The sequence below is a fragment of the Stegostoma tigrinum genome, chromosome 15, assembly GCF_030684315.1.
Source record: "Stegostoma tigrinum isolate sSteTig4 chromosome 15, sSteTig4.hap1, whole genome shotgun sequence".
Classification (NCBI taxonomy): domain Eukaryota; kingdom Metazoa; phylum Chordata; class Chondrichthyes; order Orectolobiformes; family Stegostomatidae; genus Stegostoma; species Stegostoma tigrinum.
Genome location: NC_081368.1, coordinates 54,368,602 through 54,385,654, shown reverse-complemented (window position 1 = coordinate 54,385,654; position 17,053 = coordinate 54,368,602). Strand labels below are relative to the sequence as shown.

At 42.5% G+C, this 17,053-nt stretch overlaps 1 protein-coding gene across 3 annotated transcripts in view; it reads right to left on the bottom strand.

The window, feature by feature from the left end:
• The window catches only part of pcdh11 (protocadherin 11), a 689,460-nt gene extending 675,838 nt beyond the window's left edge, over positions 1-13,622 (bottom strand). For all 3 annotated transcript variants that reach the window (XM_048544562.2, XM_048544563.2, XM_048544564.2), the window contains exons 1-2: positions 13,331-13,622; positions 9,666-12,749 (exon numbers count right to left, since the gene is read on the bottom strand). In XM_048544562.2, coding sequence (XP_048400519.2) covers positions 9,666-12,734 — 3,069 coding nt within the window. In that variant the 5' untranslated portion in view covers positions 12,735-12,749; positions 13,331-13,622. The remainder of the gene's footprint in view (positions 1-9,665; positions 12,750-13,330) is intronic.
• Positions 13,623-17,053: the final 3,431 nt, after the last annotated feature.

Here is a 17,053-nt window from a genome sequence, read left to right as displayed (position 1 = left end):
AAAGACGATGTGCAATTAAGCCACATGATATGTTGCGGTAAGAACAGTTTTAGCAGCATCTGCTAGAGAAATTCTACCCTTTGGAAGGATCCAGGTTAAAGTTTGGGCCTAAGTAGAGTTTGCTAATTTCGATGGAGTTGGCAGTTTCGTCGACAGTAGGCTTGAAACAGGGAATTCTACTTGCAGTCTTGCTCCTGACCACTATCCAGTAAAGTTGCTGGAAAATATATTGGGGTTAAAGTAGGATTTAGTTAATGGTCATGTAGCTGATGGTTAATAACCTGCCTACGCTGTTTCTGCTCAGAGAAGGCAAATCGGATGCAATGCTCAGGGTGATTAGTTTCCAAGCGTACAACACAGCAACAGGAGTCAGAACGGGAAAGGAAAAAAATAACACCCCCGAAAATGTTATCTGGGTGTTGCCTAAATTCATGGAACTACATGTTAATTCTTCATTCAATGGGTAAAACTCAATCTGCAAGATAGGTTTTACACTATTCTTTTATTGGAGAACTGTTTCTGCTAATGAGTGTTGCTTCTTAACTGTACCAGTAATAGCTGCTTTTACAATGCGCTTTGTTCGGATCCCAGTGTAGAGTTGTGTGCTACAGTTGGCAATTCTGGAATAAACTTGTTGACTTCATAAAGGGTGACAGCTGGGACGACAAATTTGTTTTAAACAGATCCAGCTGGTAGCTCGACTTGGTGAACCTGACAAAAATACTGGGGTTATTGCTGGCTGTACTAAAGAGAAAAATGTCATACGTGGTGTGTATCTATACAGAGTATCTTATTTCACCGAATTCTGCTCATTATTCAACAATTTTGGACTCACCCAGTGATGTGCTGTTGGAGGTGCCATTTCACAGCTGAGTCATTAAACAAGGCCCAGTCTGGACATAAGGCTCCCATGCCACTGTTCAGAGAACAGTAGGGATGTTTTCCATCGTGTCCAGACCAATCTTTATCCCCCAATTGACAGTTATCAGCACAGATACCCTGACACTTTATTTTATTCTGGACTTTGAACGCTTGCTTTGTTTAATCTGGCCATGGAAACGTAGAGTAAAAGCAGAAAGTGCTGGAGAAACTTAGAAGGGCTGGCAGCATCTGTGGTGAGAAAAAGTTAATGTTTCAAGTCTGATGGAGGGGCATTGAATCAAAACGTTAACTGTTTTCCTATCGACAGGCACTGTCAGACCTGCTGAGTTTCTCCAGTAGTTTCTGTTTCAGATTTCTAGCATGCGCAAGTCTTTATTTTCACATTACAACAAGACTTGCACTTCAAACGTATTTTGTTGGGTGGAAAGCATTTTGAGGTGCTCCAAGATCATGAGAAATGTATGGGTAAACATGGATGCATTAATCTCCCTTTATTGCCAACTCTGAATCAGTGTCTTTATTTTTGTCTTGTCACTGCACTGGAAGTAGAAAGCAAACTTATCCATTGCTGCTATCTTTTCCCATTTCCAAATGTTGGGCCATGGACTTTCACACGCAAATTAGGGCAGCACTTTACCATTACCTCCCGCAGGATGGTTTTACCAGGAAATGCTCCCACTCTAACCATCTGCCATCAGGCATACTGGAAGAATTTACAGGCTGACAGATCAATCTGTTTTGTCATATTGTGAACACAGCGTTCTGGGGCAAAGGTCTCATTGGGGAACTTGAACTCAGAGCTTGTAGCCCAGATGTAGATAAGAACAATACTACAGCAATGCAAGACTTCCTTATTTGTTGTCATTGATAATAGTAATGAACGTCTGGATATTTGTGAATGGGCACAAATAAATGAATTTTGTGCTTTAGGTGGAATCAATTAACTCTCTAATTTGGCACTGCAATTTATTATGCTGTTTTCCATTGTTAATGTTACTCATTTCATTTCTCCATGGGAGTTGACTGCTAGTGTGGGCTTGCTCCCTATTTTCTGCACAGCAACAGAGTAACGTCTATAACAGCTGAATTAAAAAGAGCTTTCAAAATATACAAACATCATCAGGCATTACAACAAGTGTCCTTCAATCAGTACCAAAGCTCATGTCAATGCACCATGATGAAATCCTACAAACAAGAATCTTCAAGTATTTTTTTAAATGAATTAATCAAAATTCTAACCTAATACCCATTTTATTTTCAGCCCCAGCGACTGCCTCATCAAGAAACAGGAAAAGACTTACATTGATGTCGCACTTTATTGCTTCATGAGGATGTTTCAAAGCCCTTCAGGAGCAGCAAATAACTCATAAAATGCTGTCATTATTATTTTTAAATGGAGGAATGTTCAACAGAAACCAGGCAGAATAATCGGTACCTCAAATGAAATGGTCTGTCACTAGTTTAGGGGGAATAAAGCCTTGACAGAAAACAGGCAGAAAAAACTCAAGAGTCATAAAATCATGCAGCATGGAAACTGACCCTTCAGCCCAACTCCTCCATGCTGACCCAATTTTCTAAACAAAACTAGTCTCATTTCCTGCATTTGGCCCATATCATTCTATATCTTTCCTATCCATGTAGCTGTAAAATGTCTTGCAACTTGCCTCTGCTACTTCCACTGACAGCTCATTCTATTTACACACCAGCCTGAGCATGAAAAAGTTGCACCTCAGGTCTCCTAAAAATCTTTCCCACTAACCTTAAACCGACGCCCTCTAGTACTGGACTCCCATGCTCTGGAGGAAAGGCTTGTTTATTCACCTTATTGGTGTCCCTGATAATTTTATAAACCCCTGTAGGTCAGGCCTTAGTCTCACATACTCCAGGGAAAAATGTACCAGTCTATCCAACTTCTTCTTATAAACCCTCCAGTCTCAGTAACATCCTTGTAAATCTTTTTTGCCATCCTTACCTATTTAGTAATATCCTTCCATTAGCAAAACGATCAAAACTGTATGTAGTATTCCAAAGGTGGCCTAACCACTGGCTTGTATAGCCATAACATGGCTTCCCAACTCCTGTAATCAATGCTCTGACAATGAAGGCAAGTGTGTGAAATTCTTCACCAATCTGTCAACCTGTGACACCACTTTCAAGGAACTATATACCTGCAGCCACAGGTCTCTGTTCAACAATACTTCCCGGGGCCCTATCATTACAACTTTTAAACAGATAATATTTGTAGCTTATTGTCAAATATGGTCTAGGAAATTTAATGGGGAGAAAAAAAGACAGAACAGTAGCTGCAATTCATTTTAAAAATGTTTTGCCTAAGTTCACAGTCAGCAGGAAAACGTACAGCCTAATAGTTATCTCCAACTGTTCTGACTGGAGTTGTCTGTAAAAACCATTAATCAATGCAAATACTTTTTCATGTGAAACATGACCAAACAAACATATGGATTAAAATGCCATCATCTTACACTAGTGATAGCTAATATGTAGGGATTTATATTTATTTCAGATTAATTTTGATTGGAATTCCCCATAAGGAAGGGAAAATGTTCAATTAATGGTGGAAACCCACCTCTTTTCCATAATCTAATACGTTCAGCTGCATTCAGACATAATGGGAACTGCAGATACTGGAGAATCCGAGCTAACAAAGTGTGGAGCTGGATGAACACAGCAGGCCAAGCGGCTTTGTTCAGCTGCATTACCAGGGCAATAACACACTTCTTTACTTGCTTTAATTAGAGAAAATTTTCTCTATCAGTTTCATACTTTCCAGTTAGAGCGACAGCTAGTCTCTGCAGACAATAAGGTGTCAAGCTGGATGAACACGGCAGGCCAAGCAGCATCAGAGGAACAGGAAGGTTGACGTTTCAGGCTTAGACCCTCTTCAGAAAAATCTCTGCAGTTGTGCTGGTTTTCATCAGTGCACCGATTCACAGGAATCAGCTCCTACAATTAAATCTCTCTCACAGCTCCCTATGTTTAACGGCAGAATCATCACTACATATGTTAAGTGGTGCTGTTCATTGCTGAGACTTCCATTTCTCTTTTACAGAGTGATTCTGAGCTTCTCTTATCAGTTGCAGTGGTCTGGTATGAAGTACCTTAGAGTTGAGCTTCCAACCATAAATTTGCAACATAACCGAGACCTTTCCATCTCTTTGACATCATCTAACTTTACCTGGATCTTCATTTGCTGTTAAAATGGTCTTTCTTACCTTCAGATTTGACTATACAAGCTGTTGGCCAACCTCCAATAGTTTATCCTCTGTAAACCTGACGTTTTCAAAAACTTTCTCAAAGATAGTAAGAACTGCAGATGCAGGAGTCTGAGATAACACAGCGTGGAGCTGGAGGAACATTGCAGGCCAGGTAGCACCAGAGGAGCAGGAAAGTTGATGTTTTGGTTCGGGGCCCTTCTTCAGAAAAATTTTTTTGTGAAGAAGGGTCCCGACCTGAAACGTCAACTTTCTTACTCCTCTGATGCTGCATGGCCTGCTGTGTTTCTCTAGCTCCACACTGTTTTATCCAAAACTTTGTTGTTCATTTCCACACTCACACCAAATCCTCGCATGAAGCCCTATACCGTACCCTGGTTAAGCAATGCTTCGACTTTACGACACTCAGTTTTGATTTCAAATCCTTCAAATCACCTTCTCCTTGGAGTAACTGCCATTTCCATCAGCCCTCAAATAGCTGTGCTCCTCCAATTCGGACTTCTTGAATATCTCCATTTTAATTACTTCACCAATGGCACATGTGCCTTTAGCTGCTAATGTCCTAAGTTAAGCATTTCCTCCATCAACTGGACCACTTCTCTTCCTGTTTCCTCCTTTAAGCCATTGTGTAAAACCTGCCTCATTTGCATGTTAATTTCCTACAGCTGCTTAATGTTCAAGATTTTGGTACTTAAAAGGAGCCGTAAAGTACCAATTGTTATAGATTAACTGGATTAGAAATTGGGCAGATGCTCTCTTGATAAAATGGTCAGCTCAGAATGGACCTCAGCATTGTCATATTGAGTCCCTGATTTTGTCAGGATAGGTGGTCACACAACTGGTTTAAGTTTCCCCAACATAAGAAAAAGGGAAAAAAATAATAGGCCAGCATTCTTCATCAATAACCAGAGGCCCCCATGCTGTGAAGTGATTTGTGTCATTCTTAAACACAATTGATATCTGGCATTTTGCCCCTTACATGTGGAAGAATAATCTCTTATCTAGGATCCTCTGTTTGCACAGGCTTCATGGATGAAGAAATAAAGGCTGTTGAATGGTAGTTCACTAAATGTATGAATCAGGCAGCATGAATTGACTCATAAAATATAGGCAGATGGAGAGTAAAATTTCAAGTCAGCGCACCTTAGTATTTTCTCCACGTATACAATTCCTGGCTCTTTCTGGACTCTTCTTATGCATTTATCAAAGGGGAGAAAAAAACAGCTCTAACAATCGCTCAGTGAGTTTATCAGAATTAGTCCTGCGCTCACTTAGTAAATCTCAGTTTCCCGGGGGAACAAAAATCATCCTCGGTCTATGATCCTCAGTGAAATGCAGCTACTCCTGGAGGGAATTATAATCAGGCAGAAACAGAAATAAGCACTGATGTGATACACAACAGTTGAATACTTATTTGGTACGCACTGTCAAGATGTGTACATAAACAGTGGTCATTTAAGGAAAGTTTCAGGTATTAACTAATGCTCATGAAGTCCTATTTCCAAGGAAGTCATCATTTTCAGGACGAAAAGAGAAAAAAGAAACTGCCACGGAGAAGATTAGAAAATGAGTTATTTTTAAAAGAAACTAAAACATAACACTCCCATCATAAACCTTGGACTCAAAACACCAAAAATTCTGCTCATGTGTTAGTGTAATGCGAAAAAAGTTTAATGAAGAAATGAGTTTTGCACAAGACAGTAAACGCGTGTAAAATATACAAAATGAGGTACACAGGCCAGACCAAAAATACAGATGTATAAATACCTAAATGAATTTTAGTTTAAAATGAAATAAATGGTACGTCTACCACAAAAGTATAAATGAAGCTGTTTTACACTACATTGCACTTATTCTTATCAGTGAATTTAACTGCTTCTTTTAATAGATACAACTGCAAATTGCTTCAATGATGTTGCAAGAATAATAAAATCAACATACACAAGCGCGTTAAATAAATGTTGCACATTTCACATAACATTGCAAGTGTGCAGTCAAACCTTATTATTACAAACTCAGACACCAGTGAAGAAGCCTGGTTATGGTACACTGTTACCATTATCTATATTGGTAATGCATGGATCTTTCACCACTGCCAAATTTTTTAACGCAGATTTGGAAAATAATGTTTTTATTGCGCCAACTACTGCTGAAAGCTAGATCATACTCAGTTTGTGTTTCATGTACAATTATTGGCCTTAAGCAATTTGCCCACATGGCCACTCTCGTGAGTGATGAGAGATATTTAACAGCAAGAGGGTACCAGAACTCATTGCCTTCAACTGAAGCACGCACCTGTAGACTTCCTCAGAGGAGTCAGTGGATATCAATAAAACCAATCCAATTGTTTCATTCTCAGTCCAGGTGCAATAAGATCAATTGCAGCACCTTCTGTGTAAGTGCACCTTGAAAACTTATAACAGAGATCAGGGGTTGTAAATCAAATTTAGACCTTCTAAGCACGCATAAATTACCAATAGAGTATTTGTGGGGACTGACTAATGTAGGTAGGGTGAGTTTGTAATGATGAAGTTCCACTGCAATCAATTCATTGGCATAACAACATTTTGCAATATCAAGAACATTAGCCCATACTAAACAGCTTCTTTCAGAGTAAGCAACCACTACCTCATATATTTAGGTTTAATAACAGGATTGGTTCCCTCTTCTGGTCGCTTGAATGGCAATTTGAGATGCAATAAATGGAAATCAATCATTCTGTTCCACTGACACTACTTCAATATCTGTACTTAAAAGACAGATTGGGCTGATTGTATAATCTTATTTAGAAAACCATAACATTTCTGTGAATGAAAACAAACAGTAAACGACGTGAGCAAATGTTTGCCAGCTCTGAAGGAACAATTCTTGAGAAATTCTTGGTGAAACCTTTCCCTCACTATTTGATTTATTACATATGTTGTGCTTATTGGATTAACTGTTACAGATAAAGCATCTGTAGCACTGTAGATCTATGAAATCCCATAGAAAGAAGTAATCCATAGAGTCTGCAAATGGTACTCGACACTTGATGGTGGGATGATTAGGTAAAAATTGTAAAACAATTCTGTGCTGTTGCTCTCAACTATAATCTTTCAACCTGCCGTGGTGAATTTTAAAAAGTGAGTTGACTTGAGGTGCAGTGAATGTCCAGCACTGTGTTAGCTGTAAGTACAATAAGATTTCAAACTGGCTAACAACAAATGGATCTTATAAAGCACCATTGACAATGACACAACCACAGTCACCTAGGTTGAGAAGGGCCACAGGTCTATCATTGTTAAATCAGTTTTTAATCTTTAATTACAGGCTAGTCTGTTCTACACTGTGTTAAGTACGAGGTATAGTTCAACATACGTGTTAACAGAAGTCAAAACATATTTTTGTGCCAAGGTGAAACTGCAACATTTTCAAAGGCTAGATTAAATGTATGTGTGGTAGTCTTTATACTAAAGTGCACACAGGCTTTGAATGCTTTCCGATGCTAATAATCAAGACAGGGCATCAATGTAAGCAAGGCAGCAATATGTAGAAAATTCCCAATACCTCCCCACCACCCCGCCTCTCCCAACATTTTATTTGACACAACCCTCTGAAAGATTACCAAATGGGAATTTTCTCTGAAACGTAGAAAGCTGCATCACAAAATAGAGTATTTTTGTAAAATTATTTTGGTATGGACTATAGGTTTGAACAACCACGAGTAGTTCTAGCTGGCATACCAGTTCAGACGTATTTTCTGTGAAATTAGTTTACAGGTTTTCTTACGGTTTAGCCAATCCTCAGGAAAACAATAATCTAATCTTTCAAGAAGGTAGAACTACTGACTCCTAGTGGTTTAATAAATAGAGGGTTTGAAATCCCAACAACTTTGAGTGAGGAGGGGAGGCAATCTCTACAGTTTAAAATTTGCATGGATTGAATAGAGCCACAGAACCAAACTTTGATCCAAATGAAATGTTTATTTACACCAGGAAACAAGCATATTCATAGCTGAATAGACTCCAAAATCAGTGAATTCCTGAAGCTAAATTCATCTGCAAGTTGGAATGAAGTTGCCCAGAGAACAAAACTAATCTTACTGTTTTTCTTCCTATATATTTTTTTGTGACTGATAGCACAAGATATACTGACCTAAATGCTAGACAAAAACAAAAGCTACTCACAGGGAAAATACTTGAGACAAACAGTACATGCAATTGTTCTCCAAGCAGTTGAATAATTAATTGAGTCGCAAAGCCGGTAGCTGTTTGGCTCCAACTACGGTTCCGTTTGCCTACCAGAGTTAAACAGGTCTCAAAGGAACCCAGTACAGTAAAGAATAATGGAGATTCAGTGAGCTACATTAAACAGACATTACAATGTTCAATAGTACACACTGTTCTGCCACCCATTTCATTTGAAACATTTGCATATCATTTTGAGCACTTTTGTTGCGATTAAGGTTTGCAAGCACATCCTCCCCAATGCACTGTCAATCAACATGCTTTTGAAAGCACCTATGTTACTGTTGCCCTTTCCCCTCAGTAACACAACGCTTTTTGGTGCAGGTCCATTTTCTTTGATTTTAATCTTACCTGCCCTTCCCCCATTTGACTGGAACATTCGTATTTACCCTTTGCCTCCTATTTTTCAGAAATATTTTACGGTGTGAAAAGCATTAAGAGACTGCACAAGAAAAACGAGAATGAAGTTTTCAGTTGCAACCCAGGGGCTAGCTCTGTAGACCCAAATGTCATTTTCTCAACACACAGAAGGTACATAATTTGCCTGTTGCCTCAGTTAATTCAATGTGCATGTTCGACACATTAAAAATAGACAATTAATTTAAGCATTTCGGCTCCAGCATGCAAGGTGATAGAGAAGTCAGATTCAGTGTTTCAAAACATGAATAATCATGCTGTTTTAATTTCAACATTCCAAGATTTGAGCATAAGAATTACTTATTCTATTAAACCGAATCGAGAAGCACCTCTTTTCCCTTGTCCCCTGGAGATTTCCACATTAGAAATTATAGAACATTCCTTACAAAAGCATGTTTATTTAACAGAATGGCAATGGTTGAGTCACAGCAGTTTTAATACAAGTTTTTTTTAAATATATTACTGTCTTTGTTCTTCAGTATAATGGGGTACTGTTTTGCTGTGTAATGTGTAGTCTGTTCCTCCCTTCCTTACTGCTGGTGCCAACGTCTCTGAACAGAAACCAAAGATCGATTTTGTACAGCCTCACATTGCACCTGCACTACGCATCTCAGGATTCCTGTGCCTGCTACTCCACAGTCTACTCGCAGTGCCCTTCTCTTCACAACTGCTGCAGCTTTCTGTACACCCAGGAAGTACTACAGTGCCACCTAGAGACCATATTGTTGAAACAACAACTCAGCAAATCACCACCAGCTAAATGCCACTTCATTCTAATTTCTCTCTCCAACATTGATGAATCACAAGCTGTTTACATTTCAATGCCTCAGCCATGCATGACCATTCAAGGCTTTTAATCTTCAAGACAAGATCTCTCTGTGAGGGCCCGTTAGAATCTCTGAATTACCTGTCTGGTGTGGATTGGCCCTGCAGTCTTGAAGCCTCCCTGACAACTGCATTCTGATACGCTGTAGGGGTCAGAACTGCTTGAAGAGCACTTGGACAGGGAGTCGCAGCCCACCACAAATGTGTTATCCAGCGGTAACTCTTGGACCACGTGATGCTTCTTAACCGGCACTGGAGTCTCTGGCTTGATTTGAAAGGAGGGCTGTGGGGAGGCTGACTTGTAGTGTTTTCCCAGGTCCGGGCTATCGGGTTTAAAAGTGGTGGGTGTTGTGCCCCAGTTGTACTTGCCCATAGTCTGATCCTCCAATTCCACTGGAAGGTCCAACGTGCCATTGATGTGCTCATGAGCAGGGTCATCTGGTTTGGACTCCTCAATTGTAACAAAATTCAGCAGAAGGTTCTTTGGCGACCTCTTCTTCTTTCTTTTCTTCTTCTTAATCTGTCGGTTCTCCTGATTGGGAGACACCCACTCCCCGCTCTGTTTCCCCTTCTGCACAGTTTTATGTCGTGGCGTGTGACGGCAACGCACCAAAGCAGTCACAAAAATAACAAGAATGACAGTCATAGTCCCAGCTATGATAGCTATAACAATCTTAATATAATCATTAGTCTGTGGAGTCATCTGGCTGTTTCCAACGTTCTTATCCAATGGCGTTTCCATACTCTTCCGTACCAGGTCTTGAACGTAGGTGAAATTATTGATGGTTTCATTGAGAAACAAGTGCACAAGTGCCATGGCATGCAAGGATTCCGGCTGACCCAAATCAATGACCTTCACCACGAGCCTGTATAAGCCATGGTCTGCAGCAGTCACCTTCTCTTGCAAAGTGATATTGCCAGTCACTGGGTCAATGGCAAACAGTCCTCTGGAATTGCCACTGACTATACTGTAGCGCAGTTCCGCATTCATCCCTGTGTCATTGTCAATTGCAAAAACTTTACCCACCACAGAGCCAGGGTTAGCAGAGGTCGATACTAGTTCATACGAGAAGTTAGATGGAGGATATACAAACACTGGACTGTTATCATTTACATCAACAACATTTATGGTCACCCTGGCCACAGAGGACCTTTGAGGCCTTCCTCCATCCACAGCCATGACTTGAAATGTATAGGAACTTTGCTGCTCCCTGTCAAACGTAATATTGGGCTTGATGACCCCACTGGTGGGGTCAATGATAAAGTAGCCTTTATTATTCAAGATGGAAAGGCTAACAGCTGCATTATCTCCTGCATCTGCATCTGTAACAGTAATAAGTCCAACTGTTCCATACATGGGCAGGTTTTCAGGCACGTAGAAATTGTATTCACTGTGTGTGAAGGAAGGGCTGTTGTCATTTTGATCTAACACAGTCACAACCACAGTAGCGTTGCTCTGAATAGAAGGCTTGCCTCCATCCCTGGCCAGTACTGTAAAAACATAACGGTCCTGTTTCTCTCGGTCTAATCTCCTCATAGCTGACAGAATGCCAGTTCGCCGATCTACACTGAAGACAGACGGGGCATTGGGACCCAGGAGGTAAGCGATCTCTGCATTTTTCCCACTGTCCGCGTCAGTGGCACTGATTTTTGTTAACTGTGTACCAGGGGTGTTATTTTCAGGGATTGACAGGCCAATTACGGGCTGATTAAAAACAGGAGCATTATCATTCTCATCCTTCAGCTTAATCACCACAGTGGCTGATTGATTCAACGGTGGTTTGCCTGCATCGGAAGCCACTATCTTAATAGTATATTCTTTCATACTCTCATAGTCCAGCAAGGCAGCAGTTTCTAGTAAGAACTGGCTTTCAAACACAGGCTTCAAACGGTATGGGACATCGTGGTCAGTGAAGCAGGTGACCTTCCCATTTAGATCTGCATCTTCGTCCGTGACGGTGATCAGGGCGATTTTGGTATTGAGGGGTGCGTTTTCCGACAGCAAGACGGTGCCATTGACGGGGTTAATGATATACCTGGTGTCGATGGCGGGCACGTTGTCATTGACGTCAGTGATGTTAATGGTGACCACGGCCCTGGAGGGGGTCGAGCTCCCGTCGCTGGCCAGGACGGTCAACTTGTGCACGGGGAACTCCTCTCGGTCCAGCGGCTGCCTGACGGTGATCAGGCCGGTGGACGGATTGATGGCGAAGAGGCGGCGGGCCAGCGGAGAGACCTGGTTGCTGAAGGAGAAGCGGACGACGGCATTGGAGCCCAGGTCGGCGTCGGTGGCGTGCAGCTGGACGACTGACGTGCCCACCGGCGCGTCCTCGGGGATGTGGACGTCGGTCTCCCCTTCCTTGAAGACAGGCCGGTTGTCGTTGACGTCGGTGACGGTGATCTGGAGGATGGCGGTGCTGGAGCGTGGGGGCTCGCCGCCGTCCTCCACCTTGATCTTCATCACATAGGTGTCCTTCTGCTCGCGGTCCAGGCTCTGCTGGACAATGAGCTGGGGCCACTTGTCACCTTCGGGGGTCTCAATGATGTCCAGCCCAAAGACGCTCTGCCCCTTGAGCAGCTCGTAGTGCTGGATGCCATTGATGCCAGCGTCCGGGTCCAGGGCAGAGGGCACCGAGTAGCGGGAGTTGACGGCTGTGTTCTCCGGGATGGAGATGTTGATAACCGCCGAGGGGAAAAGCGGAGCGTTGTCGTTGACATCTTCAATGAGGAAGCGCATCTTGACCAGCTGGAAGACCTCGTTGGGCAGCACGGCCACCTCGACCTCGTAGAAGCAGCGGCTGTCGCTGAAGGAGTTAGCGCACAGCTTCTCCCGGTCGATGCGGTGGATAGTGGTGTATAGCTCCCCGCTGCTGCCCTCCACCCGCAGCAGCGGGGCATCCCCGGTCTTGGAGACCAGCTTGAAGGTGAGGGGCAGACCGGCCGCCGCCGCCGCCGTCAGGTTCAGGTCCCGCACCAGATTGGCCACCAGCACGTTATCGGGCAGCTCCTCCCGGAGGCTGTAATCCTTCTCCTGCCCTGAAACCCGAGGTACCACCGCCGTCAGCAGAAGCATCAGGGCAGCAGCAAACGCAGCCATCTCCCTCGATCCTCCTCCGGAGCAATTTGCAAAAATGCACGCACGCACACACATACACTGCAGCTCCTCCTAAACACACACACACAAAAAAAATAAAATAAATTTCTTTTGCCAAAAAGGTGAGAGGGCTTGGTGGGAGGGAAACAGGGGCAGCGGACGCGAAAAACGAAAACAAACACGAAGCGTCAACTTCTGCAGAAGACGAGCAAGAAAAAAAAATGAGGGGTGGGGTGGAGGAGAAGGTGGTGGGGGGGTGACAGAGAAGAAGAGCAAGAAGTTGATTAAAAAAAACTTGAAGCTGATGTCTGCAATAATTACAAATGCAATTCGTGTTACAGCTACAGCGACAGAAGGGCATAAGAACCAACATTTGCAGAAGAGCGAGAGAGAGTGTCGGGGGGGGGGGGGGGTGGGGGTAATTAACATTTGCAGCAACGTCCAGAAATGGGGGGGGGGGGAGACGACAGAAAATATTTCAAACATTTTGAACAGCGGTGGGAGCGGACCGAGCTCGACAAATGCAATATTGCACACACGGCTGCAATGAGTGAGAGGCAATTAGATCTAAGATTCTGCACACTTCTCTTTAAAAAAAATCATTAAAAGCAAGCAATTATTCTCTTCCTTTTTTTACAAAAATCTCTTTTCACCTTCGCTTTTCTCCCGTCCCTCGCGAATCGCTGGGGGCTGAAAAGGTACAGAAGTCAGTCAGTGACTGAGTCGGCGGTGCGGATGGCGCTGTGCCTCGCAGAGTGCTCAAACATGCTCCGGGTTGAAGTTGGCAGGAGGTCGCCGGGCTTCTCCGACTCTCGGCTCTCCCTCTTGAGTTGGAGCTGCTACGAACTCAAAGTCAGCCCCGGCTTTTGCAGCCCTTGTCACCAGCTCCGCCGCAACTTGATAGCAGCGCAGCGCCTGAGCGACGCTTACCGCAGCCAGTCAGCGGCTTCCCCCTGCACTGTCTCTACCACCACCCTTCCCCCCCACCCCATTGCACCTCCTACCGCCAGCTCCGCTCACCAATCCATACTGCCTGCAGGCGGGTCTCGCACATCCCTCATACCACCGCCACGACCACCAACCACCCCAAAAAAACCCCATTGGCTCACCGACGTGGGAGGAGGGGTGGGAGGAGCAACCCCAAGAAACATTGGTCTCGCAAGAAAGCTGAGGATAGAAATTGAGCAACATTTTGGAAATACCTAAACCGAACCCCGCTCCTGCATGAATGTCAGAGAGATGAAGTGCAAATGTGCCTGCCTTCCGTGTCATTCTTGATTCAGATTTCACAGCTGACTCAAATCCACACATCTCCTCCCCAGACCTCGACTTTCTCTCACCTATTTTACAGAGCCTGTTTGTGTCTGCAATGCTGTAGCACACCCGCCCAGCCAGTACTTCAACCAGAGATGATCTGCGATACAATTCCACTCATCACCCTCTCTATTCTCTCTCTCTCTGCGCAGAGGTTTTCTCTCTTTTATTTTTGTTTTTAGAATGCATGAAATGGTCTTCTGTCTCTTTTGTTTTACAGCTAAGAGCAAAGGGATTATGCACAAAATGTTAATTTGTCTGTCCTCCGCGCGCATACTAACGGAACAAGCTTTGTGTTTCCAGCACATTTTATTTAAAATAATCCGACTTCCTGTGCATTTCTTTTTAATCTGGTTTGTATAATTCTCGGAATAACGTTTCGCCAGTGTGTGATGCAAGCAGAGGAAGAACACACTGCCCCCCCCCCACCAAAAAAATGTTTTTTCACGTTCTGATGTTGTTCTGTAGCAATTCGCTGCTAGTTCAGGACTTGTTGAAGCGCAGCCGCCGTTGTAATACACATAACAGCCGATTTGCAGGGCAACGTATCAAGGAATGTTTTAGTGATATTAATTTTGAAGGATATTTTTGGCCAGACCAACAGAGAGAATCGTAAACTTCGAATGTGGACATGCGATCTTTTACACCCTTTTGAGAGATCAGATAAGATGTCAGTTTAATATCTGGTCCAAAAGCTCTGACAGTTCAATCCCTCCCGATTTCTCTTGCAGTGTCAGCGCAGATTACCCGTACAAGTCTTTCAGTGAGTTCGGGAGCGAATCATGGTACTTGACTAGGACTTCTAAATAGCTTTCATAGAAGTCCATTGAATGATTTACAGAGATAAAATCTTGTATTTGGCGCTCTGAGGCAACATGCAGCATTGTTTATGTTTTTGTTTGCATGTTCTTGTTTGGGTCAGGCTGTGATCAAATGCAATTCCACCACTATCAAACGATTGGATAAAGTCATAATTTAGCAAAAAGAGAAGGCAGACAATAAGTAATTTTGCATCAACTAAGTAACACATCAGCTCCCATGCCACATCATGGTTGGTGTCTATTCAAAATTTAGTACAAGGGGCTTTTCAACTGAAATAAAAGTGATCATATTAGATTATAATCCTCAAATGTTATTTTGTTGAAGGATCACTTTTCAATTAGATTGGTAATTACAGAGCTTTCAATCTAAATTATAAAGTTACATAATAAACATGATAGGAAAATGCAGCATGTAAAAGTGTTTTAACAAGCTGCAGCTTTAAAGTCTTTTGCTTCTACTTCAACTACTGGCAACTGCAATCTGCAAAAATATGACTAAAAATATGCTTTGTCACCTCCACTAAAAGGTCAGGAATCTCCCATATCATTCCAAAACTGGAGAAGTGTAGAAGATAGGCATTCACATACTATGATCAGTCAGCTTGCTGGCACCCACTACTTGGTGATATTTAGCCACTTTTGGTGCTGATCTATGCACCATGATCTCCTAACTGATGTCGCGAAACCTGCCGGCGCTGTGAACATGCACATCACTTCTGCTTCCCAGCTTATACCAAAAACCTCCTCCAGACACTGCACATTGCTATTTGCCCATGCCTGGACAATGATTCAACCTGGAAGTCATTACAAACTGCACAGTTCCAAAAATGCAAAGATGATGGAGGCAGTGGTTAGCACTGCTGCTTCACAGCGACAGGGACCCGGGTTTGATTTTATCTCGGGTGACTGTCTGTATGAAGTTTGCACATTCTCCCCGTGCCTGCATGGGTTTCCTCCAATTTCCTCCCACAGTCCAAAGATGTGCAGGTTAGATGGATTGGCCATGCTAAATTGCCCATAGTGTTCAGGGGTGTGTAGATTAGGTGGGTCATGGGGGGATGTGTCTGAGTGGGATGCTCTGACGGTTGGTGTGGACTTGTTGGGCCAAAGGTCCTGCTTCCATACTTGTAGGGATTCTATAATAAATAGTTTCTATATTCTGTGTTAACCATTATAAATCATCACATAATTAATCTTATTTTAAAGTGATTGTGGTATTGCATCTTATTGTGATGGCTGAATGTCACTGTCACTGTTATAAAACACATGCAGCAAAAGCCCAGCAAACATCATTGATTGTTTTGCAGACTCCTGGAAAGTCTCCACAGGTGCCCAGTGATCCATAAACCCCAGTTGGTCAATCATTGGATGAGATTTTTGACAACCTTTTAAGGCTTGTAACATCTCCATTATTAAATAAACAAATATAACAATGATAAAATGCTACACTATTGAAATTTGAAGAATGCGCTGTTGTCCTCTGATATTTCTTTTTCTACAAAAACACTTTTATTAGAAGGTTATACAAAATAAAGTATGTAAATCTGCAGTTAGCATTATACCCCGATTTTAAACAACTGTCAATTTTAGAAGGAAATCATGCAAGAGCTCAATAAAGCCAAGGGATGAAAAGGGCCATTTTGTCCATTGAACAAATGCCCAGCAGATTGTTCAGAGCCATACAATATGGAAGCAGGCCTTCTGGTCCAAATCATCCTTGCCGATCAGTTTTGAAAACTAAACTAATCCCACTTGCCTGCATTTGGCCCATATCCCTCTAAGCCTTTCCTATTCATGTACCTGCCCAATTTATTTCAAATGTTGTAACTGTACCTGCTTCTACCATTTCCTCTGACAGTTCATTCCACACATGAGTATACTTCTGTGTGTAAAAAAGTGCCCCTCAGGTCCCTTTTCAAATTTGCTCCTCTCACCTTAAAAATATGCCACCTAGTTTTGAACACCCCCACCCTAGGGAAAATACCTTTGCTATTCACCTTATCTATGCTCCTCATGATTTTATAAACCTCTATTAGGTCATTTATAACCCCTATGCTCCAGTGAAAAAAAGCCCATAAGCCTATTTTGCCTATCATTTTAACTCAAGCCCTCCAGCCCTGGTAACATCATTAAAAACACAGACTGCAGTGGTCACTCACAATTAATTACTCTTAAACTAGAATCTCTAAGAACAGAAAATGCTGAAACATCCCTGAAAAGAATCAATATAATTCAACCTCA